This window comes from Coniosporium apollinis (genome assembly GCF_000281105.1).
Source record: "Coniosporium apollinis CBS 100218 chromosome Unknown supercont1.4, whole genome shotgun sequence".
Classification (NCBI taxonomy): Eukaryota; Fungi; Ascomycota; class Dothideomycetes; genus Coniosporium; species Coniosporium apollinis.
In genome coordinates this window covers 279,766-294,892 of record NW_006913266.1, presented here as the reverse complement: position 1 = coordinate 294,892, position 15,127 = coordinate 279,766, and the positions used below count along the sequence as shown (strand labels likewise).

Genomic DNA, 15,127 nt, shown 5'->3' with positions numbered 1-15,127 from the left:
CCCCGACTCCCCTAGTCTAGTCAATGGAATCTGTGGACTATCGCTGCCCGATGTATTGATATCTGTCCATGACAGTGCAGTATTGTTCTTCTGCGCTGCATCGAAGCACCAATAGCCTCAGAGCGCAGATTGCGACTGCCGACTTCTCTTCACCATGTTCCTATGAAGGCATTGAGGATGCCAGAATCGACCTCCAATGCCACGCACTCTGCCGGCCACCTCATGCACTCGCGCCATTCATCATCAAGTGCGTCGGTTATGGCACCCACAATGCGCGCCCCGCAACGATCGATAAACCAGTCTTCTCTGAATAAGTGGAATAAAACACAATAGTGCCCGAGGACGACGAGTGCAGCGGGATGCCGTTGCCGTATCAACGCGATGAACCCTGTAGGAACCTGAACAGGCCACGTCATCAACACACTAGTTTCACTGCGCCCAGTTTGGGCCAGAACTCTCGGGAACAGTTGCTTAAGGTCAGCCATAGCGCTCGCGCACGAAGACCTGGTCTCAGGGTCAAGCCGCTCATCCGCTAGCCGTGTGGACAGTTTGTCGAATCGGTCTTGCAAGTTGGGATGCATATGACTTTGTGACTCGTCGAGGCGGGCCGCCATAAGCAGTGGAGCGAGTGGGCCGCGAATAACCCAGTCTCGCGCTGATATAACGATCTCGCGGACACCACGTAAGAGCATGAAAATTTCGGCGAAGCTGTCTATGCAGTCCGGTCTGTGCATCGGAGAGAACTTGGCGAGGTTGGCGAAGGCGATCAGGGTGAGGAGAGACGAGAGCGCAAAGACGGCGTTAGCATTGTGACCCGCAATGTGAGTAAGCGCCGTCCGAAAGCCGCTGATCGCGAGGTTCTGGTGATGCGTCGAGATTGTTGTCAAGGCTGGACGGTCCGGTTGCTTGTGGGCTAGATGTAGGGCCGAAAGCGCGAGTATCCCGTGCATGAGGAACTTTTGAGCGAATGCTTCACGCGGGATATCGATCTGCAAGATGTGCTGGAGCTCCTTTTGGTTCGACAAGCTGAGGTAGGTGGAGGTGCTGTAGTGATGCATCAACTCGAGACTCTCGATCCAATCGGTGTAAGGGGCACTGTCGGTCTCTATCATGAAGTACGACAAGACATCAAGAGGGTTTGGATCTTGTGGTGCTGAGACAACCAATGTCGGCACCGTGCTACCAGAACCCGGTGAGTTGATGGCTTGTTGGACAGCATCTGGCACCGGGCTGTTCACAGCGTCTCCCTAATGCGTGATTAGCCGTTGCTCAGCTCATCTGTGTTACTTGTATAAGCTTACCATGAAGCCCACTGACGGGGTTCTTATTGCGGTACTGCTGGCTCTAGATGTCTGCGAATTGGCTCTGGATCTCTGCGAGTTGGCTCCAGATATCTGCGAATTCGAAGGTGATGGCAATGACTGGTCCGAAAGAAGGGAAAGACTGCACTGTACGCCATGCTTCGCGCAGTTGGTACAAGGCTGCTGTTCGTCACACTGGAAGACACGTCCCTTAGCCGCTTGACGTCCTTGCAATACGCTTTCTCATTCGCTCACCTTGACGCGGCGCCTTTTGCACTGGGTACAGCCGTTACGCGACTTGCGATGGCCAAGGCGCGGCATGTTGTATGGATGCGATATTCGAGGTTAAATGAGATACGCCTGTTACTTCATGCCAGCCACGCTGCTGCAGGGACGGCTGGCTTTCTAGCACACGGGCTCTCGTCAAGCACTCGCTGCCGGGCTGTGCTTCCACGCGGACATGGCCTTAGATTGGTTTCGTTGCCTCGCAATCGGATGTCGTTGACACGAAGGGGTCTGGTGGCCACGCGTAATCTACGGCACCGTGCCACCTTCCGTGACTAGTCCGCATCAGTGCTCGAAAACAGTCCAACCTTCCTATTGGCTGAGCACTAGCATAAGCCAATCAGCTCCTGTTTCTACAGACATAAGGTTGCAGCGGGAGTCGCCGGTATGGTTTTGCCGAAAAGGTTCCAGGTCCAGCAGTTTGGGACACGGACTCAGCCCGACTGTTGGCGTGCGCCTTCTGGCAGTCGTTGCCGCATCAGCGAAAACATGAATGCGAATGCGAGAGCCGCTAAGTTCTACGACATGGAAACGTCGCTATGATAAATATCAGGTCAATTTCCTTCCTGATCTCTTCATCCACATCTCAAACCTCTTCACTGCTCACTTGCCAGCCTACCGATCGCGTGGCCGTCCAATCCTTTTCAGATCTTCCCGTAACTGATTCCAATCCTCGAAAAATGGCGGCAGACTACGAGACCAACGTCTGGGCCTTCTACCGTTATGAACCCTCCATGGTTGCGGCAGTCATCTTCATATTGCTCTTCTCCGTGAGCACGTCCCTCCATATGTACCAATTGATACGCACGCGGACGTTGTACTTCATCCCGTTCCTCATCGGCGGCTTCCGTAAGTCCATCGCCCTTCATTTATTGTTCTTTCGACCACCATCAGTCTGCTGACATGCTCTGTGTTCCACAGTCGAAAGTATTGGCTACGTTGGGCGGGCTCTCTCAAGCACCCAGACGCCAGATTGGACACTCAGCCCGTACATTATGCAGGCGATGGCGCTTCTCATAGCTCCGGCGCTGTTCGCGGCATCCATCTACATGAGTCTTGGGCGGATCATCCTGCTTGTGGATGGCGAAGCACACTCGATCATCAGGAAGAAATGGCTCACCAAGGTATTCGTGACCGGCGATGTGCTATCCTTCTGCATGCAATCTGCTGGTACGTGTTCCTGCCCACTGGTCTTCTCTCCGCCCGGACCCCCAGTGAACAGCCCGCGCTAACACATCGCCGTCCTCCAGGTGGTGGAATAATGGCTGCCGGTACCCTGGATGCGATGGAAAGGGGCGAGAAGATCGTCATTGGCGGCCTCTTCTTGCAGATCATCTTCTTCGGCTTCTTCGTGGTCACGACAGTGATCTTCCATTACCGGCTGAACAAAGTACCGACTACGCGATCCAAGGAGACGGACGTTCCCTGGCGCCAACACATGCTCGCTCTGTACGGGACCAGCTTCCTGATTCTGTTCAGGTCGATCTTCCGGGTTGTCGAATACCTGCAAGGCAATGATGGCTATCTGCTGCGGAAGGAAGTGTTCCTCTACATTTTTGACGCCATTCCGATGCTGGTGGTCATGCTCTGGTTCAATTGGGTCCACCCCAGTCAGATCAAAGCGGCGTTGAGGGGCGGGAAATGGATCAATGCTGGCTATCGACTTCAAGACATGGAGATGCTCAGATGAGAAAGCGCAGGTGCATAAGGGGTTGCAGGACTCTAAGACGACGGTCTCTCGGAGACAGCTAGGGAAGGCACGAAGTAGAGAAGAGCGGGAAGCCGGGCAATGACGAAGTTAATAGCGGAGTAGGAGAGGGAGAGCAGATATGGCGTGACGGCCGGTGTGACGGCTGGCAAGATGGCCTCAGAAAGGTGGAACCTACTGTGTAGACGGAGTCACGTGGTTGGGAACGGCGACATGGCTTCAAACTGCATAGATTTGTACAGCGATACCTAACCTCATGAGCTGAAGCTGTGTTCCCTTTCCGGGTTGTGTACAATTAACCCGTAGGTCTTGCGTAAACTGGTTGCAAGCGGCTTCGTCAGCGCGGTGACGCAGCCCTATGCAATGTCTTGGCATGTCGCAGCCTGAGAAGGTTCAAGGCGTCCGCCGCGTCAGGGAGCGGCAATCTCCCAATACCAAAGAGTCCAGATCAGGGTCTAAACAAGCTATGGGTCGCAGTGACGACGTAGTGAACTGCGAGAGCCCCTTCAGCTGCTGAGCCATGCTTGTTCGAAGCGGAGGAAAGGTGAACGGAGACACGAGGTTTGCTAGAGAACGAGCACGGCCGAGCGAAGGAGCATCACCGCCATGAGATTGGACAGCCACAGCAACAAGTTGACGAGTCAGAAGCCTCAGGGTGGCCTCATAGCGCTCTGAAGGACGCCCATCCTGGCGGAGTGCAGATACGAATGACCAAGCCTTTAGTGATGAATAATCGGATTGATGGTGTCAGGCGTGGGAGCGGGAGCAAGGAGATGGCGATCAGGACAGAGACTTGCGACGAGAAGACGGGATTGAGCGCGTTCAGCGCGGGAGGATGCACAAGATGCGCAAGATGGCATGAACTTGTTCTCGAGTAGATGAAGCTTTCGGCCCCCAAGTGCAGGGGCGTCAATATCAATACGATGCCACTCAAACTGAGCAATGATCTACTGCAAAAAGGCCACGGATTCTTTTCCTAGGGCGTTGTGGCTCACCGGGGATTCGCTTGGGAAGCTTGGCGTCAGGGTCGGGGTTGTTCTCTCACCGACTCCGCCTCACAGCCTCACAGCAATCTCCTAATAAACGAGCAGCGAACTGGCGGAGAATGAAGGTCAAGCTCTACTCACAACTGCGGAGCTCCAAACAGCTTCCGTTTCATGAAGCTCGGCTTTAAAGCAGACTAATGCACTGCTTTGCACCATCGCACATCCAACGGTGACTCTGATATCGCTCACGAGCGCGCTTCGACGACTTCGCCGCAATCCATGTGGCCCGAGCTCTAGGCAGCAGAGTAGAAACGTCAACCTTCAGCGCTGCGCTTGACACCTTATTCCTCCATCAAACCCACTTTCCCTCCTGACTCCATATCGTCCTATCCCATCCCGTGCGTCCTGGTCGAGTGCCTGGAGTAGTGATCCGTCGAGAGATTCATCACCGCCTCGCGTATTCGGGCATCTTGGCCTGAGCCAAGCCAGCTGCGTATCCCTCCCGGCTGGAACTCTTCGTGGAACTCGGGAGGCCTGCTTGTCTTATATCTTCGTCCACCTCCAAGCCTCGTTCACCTTCTTGCTTTTGCTGCCTGCCAGCCTTGCTCTCTCATCCTCACGCCAACAACCTCGCAACCATCAACCTTCATTGTCATCCCTTCAAGCCAGCATCATCGGCTGCTGCGTTATGCAATCTAACTGAGAAATCCTCAAAGGTTCGCTGACGGGGCCACTTGGTGCTGGAACTGGTGCAAGTGTCGAACCCGAGTCACAGTCGTCAGCTTTGATCTGCCGGCCTTACCTTCCAGTGGACCATTCTCGACCATCTCTCGGACAGCCTCGCCATCAATCCAATCCAGGCCTTGTGAGTCATCTGTCGGAGCTTCCACTGCGGAGGGTTCCAATCAAGGTTATCTACCAAAGCCACAAAGGGCATCTCAGACCGTTCGATCGAACATGGCATCCAGCCAGATCCACCCTCGTCGCCGCCCTCAAATGGGCGCTGGTCCTCACGTAGAGACTCGGGACCTCCAGTTCCGTAAAAGTTCAACCTTTCACTCCCCAACTGGACTTCTTTCAGAGCTGTGTGATCCCATCGACCACGCCCGTTACCTGCCACGTCGTTCTCCGACATCCCCCCAAGACCTCGAAGGTCTCTTGGCTCAAGGCCCCTCACGTCATCTGCAGCTGCAGAACATCCTAGACTCCTTTGACAAAGCGGTCTCTGGAAACAAAGATGCGCGCTGTGACGCCAGTATTCTGAGGGACCCCGAGGTGCTGGCTGTCCCAAGCTTCATGCTTGCGAGCTCGGTGGCCGACTTTGATCCAATGGATATTGACAAGAAGATCGCCCCCGTCGATCATCATCACGCTTCCGACAGCGGAATGGGCACCAGCATCAGCGAGGGTGTCGATGGTATGCTTTTCCTCAACACAGTCGACAATTTGCAGTCCGCTAACAGCCAGCAAGTCAAGAGTGCTCTCCGGTCTAGCACTCGGCTCTCCGTCCACTCATCGGTCATCAGCAACCGTTCTGCGGTCACTCAATCTTTTTCCACCGTGGATGCCATCGACAACAATTTCCGCCGTGCTCTGAGCAAGCAAGCTGCTGAGCACATCGAAAACCGCATCATCAGGCCGATTTTGGCTGAACCGGCGTTGAAGGACTTTCACCCGCTGGTAAAAGATGTGCCGCGTCGAATTGGCGCGAAGGTCATTTCGAACCTGCGTGATCTAGAAAAGACTCTGATTTTCTTGGCCCCTGTAAGTTCACATGTTTGCATCGTTGTGGGTGCTTGCGCTCATTGCATTCTTTCTCGTTTAAAGGAGTACTCTGCAACCGCCAAATCGTATCTTCGGTTCTGCGAACGCTCGGTAATCTGCATACAAGCGACTGTCGACTTCTTGAACGAGCCGGATAGACGACTTCCAACCGACCGACCATACACTAACGGATACTTCCTCGATCTCATTGAACAGATTCGAAGATACGCCGCAATCATGGCGGAAACCAGGAAGAAAGAGGCTGCGGGCGAGAATTTGGACGAGATGGATTATTCTAAGTAAGTTGAACAGCCCCCAATCGCTAGCGTTGAATTCTGAGGATCCTTCGTCCGCCCCAACCTATGACTCCTTGTCTGACTCACATTACTCATCCAACCCCCCTTTTCCATATCAGCACTGTTCCCCTCCGTTCGTTCTCTCCTCATGCTCAGATGCTAATGGCTTATTGTTAGGGACGAAACTGTCATACTTCGCGGCGGCCTAAGCCACAATGGTCGGCCTGTCGAGTTGGTGCGCCAGAAGAACGGCAAGACCATACCGATCACCGCTGAGAGTCCCGAGGACGCTAGTGCCTCCCCCGCCACAATGAAGAGAAGCTTCGCTGGCGATGAGGTTGAGGACGACGGTGTCCGACGCTCCATGGCGCGCCGCCGGAAGTCGGACAAGCCTGGTGATGTCGTTCATGTCTGCCATGACTGCAAGAAGGAGTTCAAACGGCCTTGTGATCTGACAAAACACGAGAAGACTCACTCTCGTCCGTGGAAGTGTCGGGACCCTAAGTGCAAGTTCCACCTGGAAGGATGGCCTACGGAGAAAGAGAGGGACAGGCACTGGAGCGACAAGCACTCCGCTGCCCCTCCAAAGCACGAATGTCTCTGGAAGTGCGGATATGCGTCGAAGCGAGAAAGCAATTGCAAACAACACATGGAGAAGCAGCACGGCTATGACTATGTTCGATCCAAGGGTAACGGCCGGAGGAGAGGCACCGAAGCCACTGGTCAAACCCCGCAGACGCCCTTGACACCCGTAATGAATACCCCTGGATCCGCTCTCTTTGCTGTCGCCACGCCTCTCACTGCTTACGACCCATCCCCATCCGTCCAATTACACCATGACTTCGACGCAGACCAGTTCGGCTTAGACTCTGCCGCTGGTTTCGGTGATTTTGAGCTGTATGGCCGCCGAGGGTCAGGCACCACAGCAGGCACCGGATTCACATACTCATCGAGCCACTCTCCGGACCAGCCCATGATCACTCCGGAGGAAATGGACTTCGATTACAACCCAGCCGTTCCCGCTCCTTTCGACTTCAATCCCAGCTATAACCTGAGTGGTCTACACCTTCAGCAACCGACGCCCGCGATTACATCCATGGACGCCGGGTTCAATTACACGCCTGCGGAAGTTCCCGAGCTATCACCCAACGGTCAAGCGAACATTACGCTCTTCACTCCCCACGATAACTTTATGGCGGACGAAGGATTTCATGATGGTTTTGCAGCCACCACTGATTTCACGCTCTTCCCATCAGACCACGGTGCCGACTATGGTGTCCCGGCTGGCGCTGATATGATAGGGGACTACGCAAACTTCAACAGCGTTGGCGGCCAGTTCGACATGACTACAAATCCGCAGACGACTTATGGCAACTTCGATAACGATTTGTTTGACTTTGGCGAGCAGTAGATTTTCAGCTGTTCTATGACCGAGATTTTGTCTTTCAACTCCTTCCACGGTTCCGTCGTGTTGAGGTTTCGCACTTTGGTTTTATAACGGTTTTAGCGATCATGAAGAAGGCGGAACGTTTGGAAGCGATCTGACAGGACAGATGACGCATTGGAGCGGGAGATGGAAAAGGCAGATTGGCTGGTACGATCTCTTGGTGGACGGAGCGCAATCTCAGAAAACTCCAAAAACATGTCCTCTTGTTTCACGCGTTCGGCGCTGGCAGACCAGACTGTTTTCTCTTGTGTCTTGGCGATTTGGGACTCCACTTTCATCGTAATACGCCGTGACTTCACTCAGCACCCTTCAATGATACACTGCATGTAGTATAGACGGGACTAAAGATGGTCGCATACACGTTATCTGTTTTGACGTATATACTCTGTACCACTCACCCAGTGCCGGTGTTTCTGAATCGCTACGTGTCTTCTTATCATCTCACCAATCTTCAAGTTCAAGCTCACCCCATAGCACACGGCCAGTGGAAACGACTCGGTTTTTCTTCGCACCATCCACGGTCGAGCCTTCTATATCATGTGGCGCTTAGTCATGTTTGCCAAAACTATCGATATTGTTGGCTCACCATCCACATCTCGTTCCACGATCCCCGTTACTGGTGCCACACACGAACCCTAGCGGTGCTTCCTCCGGAGTTCAAATTCCCCACAGCGTCATCGGTGCCATAATGGTGGTTCCCCACAGTCGCGTGCTTGAGTTTGGCCAAATGCGCAAAATAGCTGTAGCCCGCTTGCACAAGCCAATTCTTCGAATGTTCCAACATTCTCATACTCAAGCAGTTGACTCCCCTATTCTCTATAAGTACTCCGTCTACGCTCCCTCATATATACACCTTCATATAGCTCTTTGTACTCTAGAAACAAGGCTGGGACAACCAGACAAAAAGACCACAGGGCCTAAGATAGATGCCACACCTCCCCCACAACAACTACCGCCGCATCTCTCACAATCCCTACAACACCTACCTCAACGATGAAAACTGGGCGACCGGCGACGGCGCCCCCAGCACCACCCTCACCGGCGCCATGCATCTCGAGCACCCGAGTGACGACCTGGAGCCGCTCATGCCGCCCTCACGCACAGCAGCAGCGGCGTCGAACCCGAAAGAAGCGACAACAAAAAAGACACCGAAGAAGCCAAGATGTCTCGATCTGATCAAAGCGCTGCGCTACTCATTCCGTTGTCCCTGGCGCCGCAAGAAATCCCGCCTGCCCTACGACGAGCGCGACCCAACCCGCCTCGCCGTCGCCGGAACCCACGACGGCGCCTCGGCCGAGACGGTCGAGTGCAGCGCCACCCTCGAGCAGATGCTGCAGCTGCATCGCACGTATTCGGGTCCGGATCTGCCGCTCCCGCCTCCTAGCCCTTCCTTTGCTCCGCCTAAGCTTTCCCCGCCGCCAGAGTCTCTGCCGCTGCATGCCGCCGTCTTCCCGCATCCGGGAACTCGCGTCCTACCCCGTTCTCTGTTCCAGCTTTCGCGGACTGTTGGCTGCACGCGCGGCGCGTTGACCCAGCTCCAGCGCGTCGAGCGGCGAGAAGCGACGCCGGACGCGGTCGGAGGGGGTGGGGCGTGGCGTCGGCAGGGTCGCGAGGAAGGGACGACTGAGTTGGAAGGAGAGGAAGGAGAGGAAGGAGAGGAAGGAGAGGAGCGCTGGGAGCGCCGGGGGGCGAGGGCCGTGAATGAGGTGCCGGGCTTTGATCAACCGCCGCCTAATTGGTGGATTGAGAGGAATGTTTGGTGACGCTGTTGAGGTGATTTGTTGGAGATCATGTAAGGTGTATAGGCTTGGATGGAGCTGTGGAAGGAGAGGTGTGGTAATGGACGTACACAAGATTGTACGGAGATACGTATGGGATATTATGGAGATATGTATGGGACGCAAGGGAAGAGATCTGTATTCGAAACGTATGTCTGAAAAGACCTATTTAGATTGTATTCTGAAGATCGTTTGATCCACCTGCGTGATTTGATGAGGTATCACGTGTGCATACAAGGATGCCTTGTTGTTATGGCAGGCGACGCCGTGCCGTTCCCCATATTGGATACCTCAAGCGGAAGACCGATAGACGTAACGTTGATACTGCTTGAGACTGATATATACAAACCCGACCCGTCAAACAGCGATCGATCCCATCACGGGCTCGGCGGGTTCTTCCCGATCCTCTTTGGCGTCTGCTCTGCAAGCAGCTTTCCCTCCTGCAAATCCTTCATCTGCTTCTCCTGCGCCTCGAAGCTCTGCTTCTCGTAGTGCGCAATCAGCTTGTCCATGTTTGCGGTCTGGCCCGCTTGGATGTTCCACGGTGAGCCGGTGTTGAAGATTCTAGGTGTGGAGGCTGGTATTAGCTTTGATCACCTACCGCGAATGCAACTGGGAGAAAGAGGCTGTGGGACTTCCAGTGGGCCTCAGCAGGCTTCAGCCGCCCTGTCCTTCAGGGGGACGACGTACTCAGGAAACCTCAAATCCACATGCGCGCTCCCCCTCGAGTTGAGAAACAAGTTCCTATCCGCCGCCGCCTGCTCAATCATCCTCGTATGCAGATCATTCCGCTCCGCCCAGCGAGTCTTGTAGTACGACCACGAGTTGATATACCGCGTGAACCGGGGCTGCTCGTCCGTGTTCATGCGGCTGAACTTGTACAGCGCGAATCCGGCCGGAATCGAGCCAATGGTGATGTAGAAGCCTTTCTGTTATGCGCAAGAGCTTCCCGTTAGCTATACATCCAGGTGGCAGCTTGGTAGGGGAGGGGGAGCTGGCGTGACGTACGCCGAAGCGCTCTTCTACGGGGCCGTGGTGGGTATCGTGAGCGGGATGGCCGTGGGAATCGTGCGCGTATCGCTTTGGCTGCTGGCGTAGAGAGGGTCTCGCTTTGCGGAAGGAGGACACGGCGGTCCGTCGGAGGGGCTGCATCGTGGATTGTTGTCTCGGTGCCCTCCACTTTAAGGCTGGAGTGACGATGCGCTGGGTGTGGTGGAGCTTGGGATCCGGCTTAACTTCGGTAAAACATGAACTTCCCCTTCCCCTCGCAGAGGATACGCAGAAGATGAGAGCCAGAGCGATGTCCAGTGCCATTACCGAGACATTTCAGAACTCAGTGTTAGGTATGTCGGATGAACGTTGCAGGTGCGATGTTGTCATACTACAGCTAGTAATGCCAGGTAGGTTTTTAAATCCTTTTCTACCTTATTCAACTGCGCCAAAGGTCCGTATCAGATAGGAGACTTCGGTTGCAGAGGCTCTGACATGACCGAAACAGATCTTGTGCGAGTCGCATGAGGTAAAGACTGTAGTTCTAATAATACAAGCTATCTTTTCCCGTCTAAGCACACACTGTAAGTATTGAGAACACGCTCTCATCAACGCTGCCTCTCCTGAGCACTACCGGTATGCTTAGTATTGTGTAGAAGCCCCAGGTGATGCCAATACTCTTCTCTAGAGCTCTCATTTAGATACCTTGTCATGTGGTATGACATGCCGTGCTTTGTATCCTTTCCTGTGATGGCCGTACCTTCCGTTACTGGCGCAGTCTGGCCGAGGCGATCTTGTGTAAGTCTAGTGTTCGACTATGTTCCGTCAGTCTCCTTCATAGATGCTCGCACAAGATGTCTGTCTAGTATCATGCTGTTATGTGGAAAGAAAGACATACCTGCTCTCCACTGTCTTTCGTCACATCCTTTCCACTCGAAGTCATCTGTTCAGACATCTTTTCCATGATAGCCAGCGTCAGTATCGGCGACGTTGGTAGCCCTCGAAGGATTCTTTGCTTTCTTGTCAACGTCAGTACATATTCAAACGTTCTGGGATCATATCAGGACAGCAAGATGCCTTACTTGGACTGGTCGGGCAACAGGTCAGGAGGAACTTGACTGAGTAGCTACTCCGACAGGGTGAGGCAGAGGTAAGGCGATGTTTGGATCCAGCTGGGTACGTCTGGGAAGATTCGATTCTGCCGGCTTGTGGTCGACTGGCACTTGATTCGGGCGCCAGCAACGGGATAAGAGAGGATGGATTATAGGACCGTCAGCTTTAGGCTTCAAGATGCTAAGTTAGCAATAGTGGTCCGGCCCATAGCTGTGTGAGACGGAAATAATGCTGCCTAGGTACGCTCCCAGAATCAAGACTGACAGCTACCTAGGTCCACGGGACAATCCTAGTTCTGCCCCCATGGCGGGGTGTCGATGCAACGTGGGTCTGCCAAGCCCCCACCTTCCGCTTTCCCTCTCTGGACAGCGACGGTGCAACTCGTTTCAATCCAGGGATGCAATCCTCTTTCAATCCTGTAGGTCCAAGGTTACTGCACGCTCAATGAACACAGGACCGCCTGTGTGATGCTGATCAACACCCTTTCCAACTCGGTAAGTCGAGTTTTTAGGCTCTTACTGGTGTTCCTCGAAACCGATCTCAAGTGGGATCGGGAGGATTGTTTATGCTTGTTGACAGTCAGTAAAGTCTGCGGGGGCAGTGGGTGCGATTCGAAGGGTAGTCAGGTAAGGATTGCATCATTGTTAACGGAGCGACCTGGATCGAATCACCTAGAGTCAAGTTCTAAGTGGTGTTAAAATCATCGAGTAGCATCCATCTCGACTCAGCTGTATTGGATTAGCATATCAACTAAGCTACATTAAACCAAATACTAGATCAGCTCAAGCCGAGTTAATTGAGTTCAGTTACGCTTCACTAGAAGGCTTAGGTGTCTGTAAGGAAGCTGGGCTGATGACCCCTAATACGGTAGCTCATGCGTGTCATATTGTACGCTAAAGATGAAGGGTGCCTGCGGTACGGTCGAGGGGCCATAGGTCACAGGCGTCTGCACATGCGAGGATCATGCGGCCGCAGACGGCAGTGCAAACTCGGCACAAGCGTGTTCTTGGTTGGGTCGTGTGGCGACATAATCTGCCAAGAAAGGAAGAGCACGAACCTCCTCCATTCCATCTATGCCTCCACAACGCCAACAGTCCTCCTCTCCGCGTACACATTCGCCCTCCTCCGGTCTCCTTCCCCCTAATAATGATACACCGCCTCCAACTTAACTGCCCCACACCCCCTCCCCACACTCTTCCCAATCCTAACCCCCTTGCCCCCCTCCTCACAAACCATCAACACCTCTGCCCCCAGACTGAACGACTTCGCCGCTAATCCCCTATCACTCTTCAGGCTCCAATTGACCAGTTCCTCACCCATCCTCCCCTCCTTACTCAGCACCGCGCTCGCGGGCTGCATCTCAATCACCGCGCCGCCCGCTTGATCGGAATTAGAAGCCGCGGCCGCGGTGCAGAAGAGTGGCGCACCGCCTGCAGCGGGGTAGGCGAGCAGGTAGCCCTTGTTTGTGTACTTGAACTCGGTGGCGGGTGCGAGGTCGGGTGTTACGGTTAGTGAGAAAGTCGAGAGCGTCAAATAACCGATTTTCTTGCCGTTGTAGTTTGCCTGGATTTTGAAGGGGTAGGGGAAGAGGACGCCGAGGGCGGTGGGGAAGGCGGCTGCGGCGGTGGAGGTGGGGGAGGTGCCTGAGGCGGCTGCAACGCTGGATGTGGGAGGTGTTGGGGTGGAGGACAGGTTGGAGAGGGGGATGCTGGTGTTGGAGGCCAGGGTGAAGTTCATGGCGGCGAGGATGGCGGGGACGCGGGTGACGTCGGATTGCGTGGCGGGGCTCACTGTTGTGGAAGGTGCGGCGGTTGTGGAGGGTAGACTGAGCGAGCAGCCGGCTGTGATGGTGACCGTGACAGTTGGGGAGACCGAGCCGGATGGTGTAGAAGGCTTGTCCGAAGCATTCGCGTTGCCAGAAGCCCCTGTTGTAGGCGTTGGTCGTGTGGAGGACGGCATGCCATCGTCCTCGTCGTCCTCATCGTGGTCATTAACGACCGTGTGCATAACCGTCACGGTACTCGAGGAGATGGTCGACGTAAGGGTCGTAGTCAACTTCGTTGAACCCAGAAAGGGGGATGTAGCGTTCAGACCGCACTTGCCGTATTTCGGATCGCAGCCCTCTCCGCACCATGGCTCTCTGGAACCGCAGTATCCCCACTGGCTACAGCAATCGCCGAAGAGTGACCCGAGACACGTCTGTCCGTTGCGAATGCCGCAAGAACCGTGCTCGGAGACAACAGTCGGCTTAGTAGCCACGCTAGACGTGGTGTTGGAGAAGTGTGCCGCTGAATTCAATGGGGCTGTTGTCGAAGCGGGTTTAGTGCTATTAGTAGCGGCGGTAGTCGAAGCAGGCTTGGTAGTCGAGTTGGAAGCAGCTGTACTCGTAGCCGGCTTAGTACTACTGACAACAGGCGTGGTTGGCGCAGTCGCATTAGTGCTGCTACCCAAGTTTCCACTAATCTTGACACCGCTCCAAACAGTCGTAGAGCCAACACCAGTCCTCAGCTTGTTCTTGAGATAGCACGGCCTGATGCCAGAGCCCGGTACGTATGCAAAAACGACGCAGCCGTCGGTAGCTCCGCACTGCGCCATGCACGCCTCGATACTCGCAACCCATACCAGCCCCTTCGCCATGTCGCCGCCATAGTAGTCCTTGTTGCAGTCGAGTCTAAACTTTGAGCTGGCGATGGTGTAGTTTCGGCCGTTTGCTGTCGGGCAAGCTAGGTCAGAGGCGGATGCAGTGGCCTTTCCGGTGGACTGGGCGGTGGCAGTGAGGGCACCGCCGGCAATGAAGAAGGCGGCCGAGACTTTCATATTGAGAGACAAATGTATTGTGAGACGTGACCTTCCGAGGGTTGTCTACAAACGAGAGACACGGGGGACGTAGCGTACAGGGCGGCATACACCGAGATGAGTCAGTTTGGCCTGCTGTTAAAGCACGAATGCGTACAAAGAGCCCAAATCAAACCATGGTGTAGGCCTGTGCGGCGGGGCTCCATGTTGAGGGTTGAACAGCGAGGAGGGAGGATATGGACAAAGGAAAACTGCTTTGAGTAGTCGAATCTGGCAAAGTCCGAAGATGGACCTGGATCCGGGCGAACGCAAGACAAAGACAAGCGAGACTGGGAATGGAAAAGTCTACGAAAACTTCACCGCAAAAATTTTGACGAGCACCAGAACTTAGCGATAAAGCTACGTATAGACCTCCAGTGCTACTGCTCGAGATCCGACGTTGTGAGATTAACTGAGCTGTTGCTAGATTTTGTGCCTTTGTGGTGTTCTTACACGCTGTACTTAGGCGCAAGGACATGTTGCTCGAGAGCATTTCGGAGCGTCCTGTACGCCCTTTCTTTGTCGAGTCCAAAACACGTGATGTCATTGAGTCTTATAGGGTCGATGCTAGACCCGGAAGAACCGGACCAGTCATTGCACATCGGTGATTTCCACTTTGAGTTA

General features: G+C 54.4%; 6 protein-coding genes across 6 annotated transcripts; 3 read left to right on the top strand and 3 right to left on the bottom strand.

Annotated features, from left to right (window-relative positions):
* Positions 1–149: 149 nt before the first annotated feature.
* On the bottom strand, positions 150–1,622 carry W97_01155 (uncharacterized protein; the record flags this gene model as incomplete). Its single annotated transcript, XM_007779064.1, has 3 exons — positions 150–1,247; positions 1,302–1,496; positions 1,557–1,622. The coding sequence occupies 3 exons, from the start codon at positions 1,620–1,622 to the stop codon at positions 150–152; spliced, it is 1,359 nt and encodes a 452-aa protein (XP_007777254.1).
* A 644-nt stretch (positions 1,623–2,266) lies between these two features.
* Positions 2,267–3,276, top strand: W97_01154 (uncharacterized protein; the record flags this gene model as incomplete). Its single annotated transcript, XM_007779063.1, has 3 exons — positions 2,267–2,435; positions 2,508–2,756; positions 2,837–3,276. 3 exons carry the CDS (start codon positions 2,267–2,269, stop codon positions 3,274–3,276), a joined length of 858 nt encoding a protein of 285 aa, XP_007777253.1.
* Positions 3,277–5,237: 1,961 nt separating this feature from the next.
* W97_01153 (uncharacterized protein) lies at positions 5,238–7,751 on the top strand (the record flags this gene model as incomplete). Its single annotated transcript, XM_007779062.1, has 4 exons — positions 5,238–5,697; positions 5,752–6,044; positions 6,108–6,343; positions 6,518–7,751. The coding sequence occupies 4 exons, from the start codon at positions 5,238–5,240 to the stop codon at positions 7,749–7,751; spliced, it is 2,223 nt and encodes a 740-aa protein (XP_007777252.1).
* A 962-nt stretch (positions 7,752–8,713) lies between these two features.
* W97_01152 (uncharacterized protein) lies at positions 8,714–9,550 on the top strand (the record flags this gene model as incomplete). Its single annotated transcript, XM_007779061.1, has 1 exon — positions 8,714–9,550. One exon carries the CDS (start codon positions 8,714–8,716, stop codon positions 9,548–9,550), a length of 837 nt encoding a protein of 278 aa, XP_007777251.1.
* A 392-nt stretch (positions 9,551–9,942) lies between these two features.
* W97_01151 (uncharacterized protein) lies at positions 9,943–10,717 on the bottom strand (the record flags this gene model as incomplete). The annotated part of the gene is made up of 3 exons (XM_007779060.1): positions 9,943–10,129; positions 10,256–10,494; positions 10,574–10,717. The coding sequence occupies 3 exons, from the start codon at positions 10,715–10,717 to the stop codon at positions 9,943–9,945; spliced, it is 570 nt and encodes a 189-aa protein (XP_007777250.1).
* A 2,091-nt stretch (positions 10,718–12,808) lies between these two features.
* On the bottom strand, positions 12,809–14,485 carry W97_01150 (uncharacterized protein; the record flags this gene model as incomplete). Its single annotated transcript, XM_007779059.1, has 1 exon — positions 12,809–14,485. One exon carries the CDS (start codon positions 14,483–14,485, stop codon positions 12,809–12,811), a length of 1,677 nt encoding a protein of 558 aa, XP_007777249.1.
* Between the last annotated feature and the right edge of the window lie 642 nt (positions 14,486–15,127).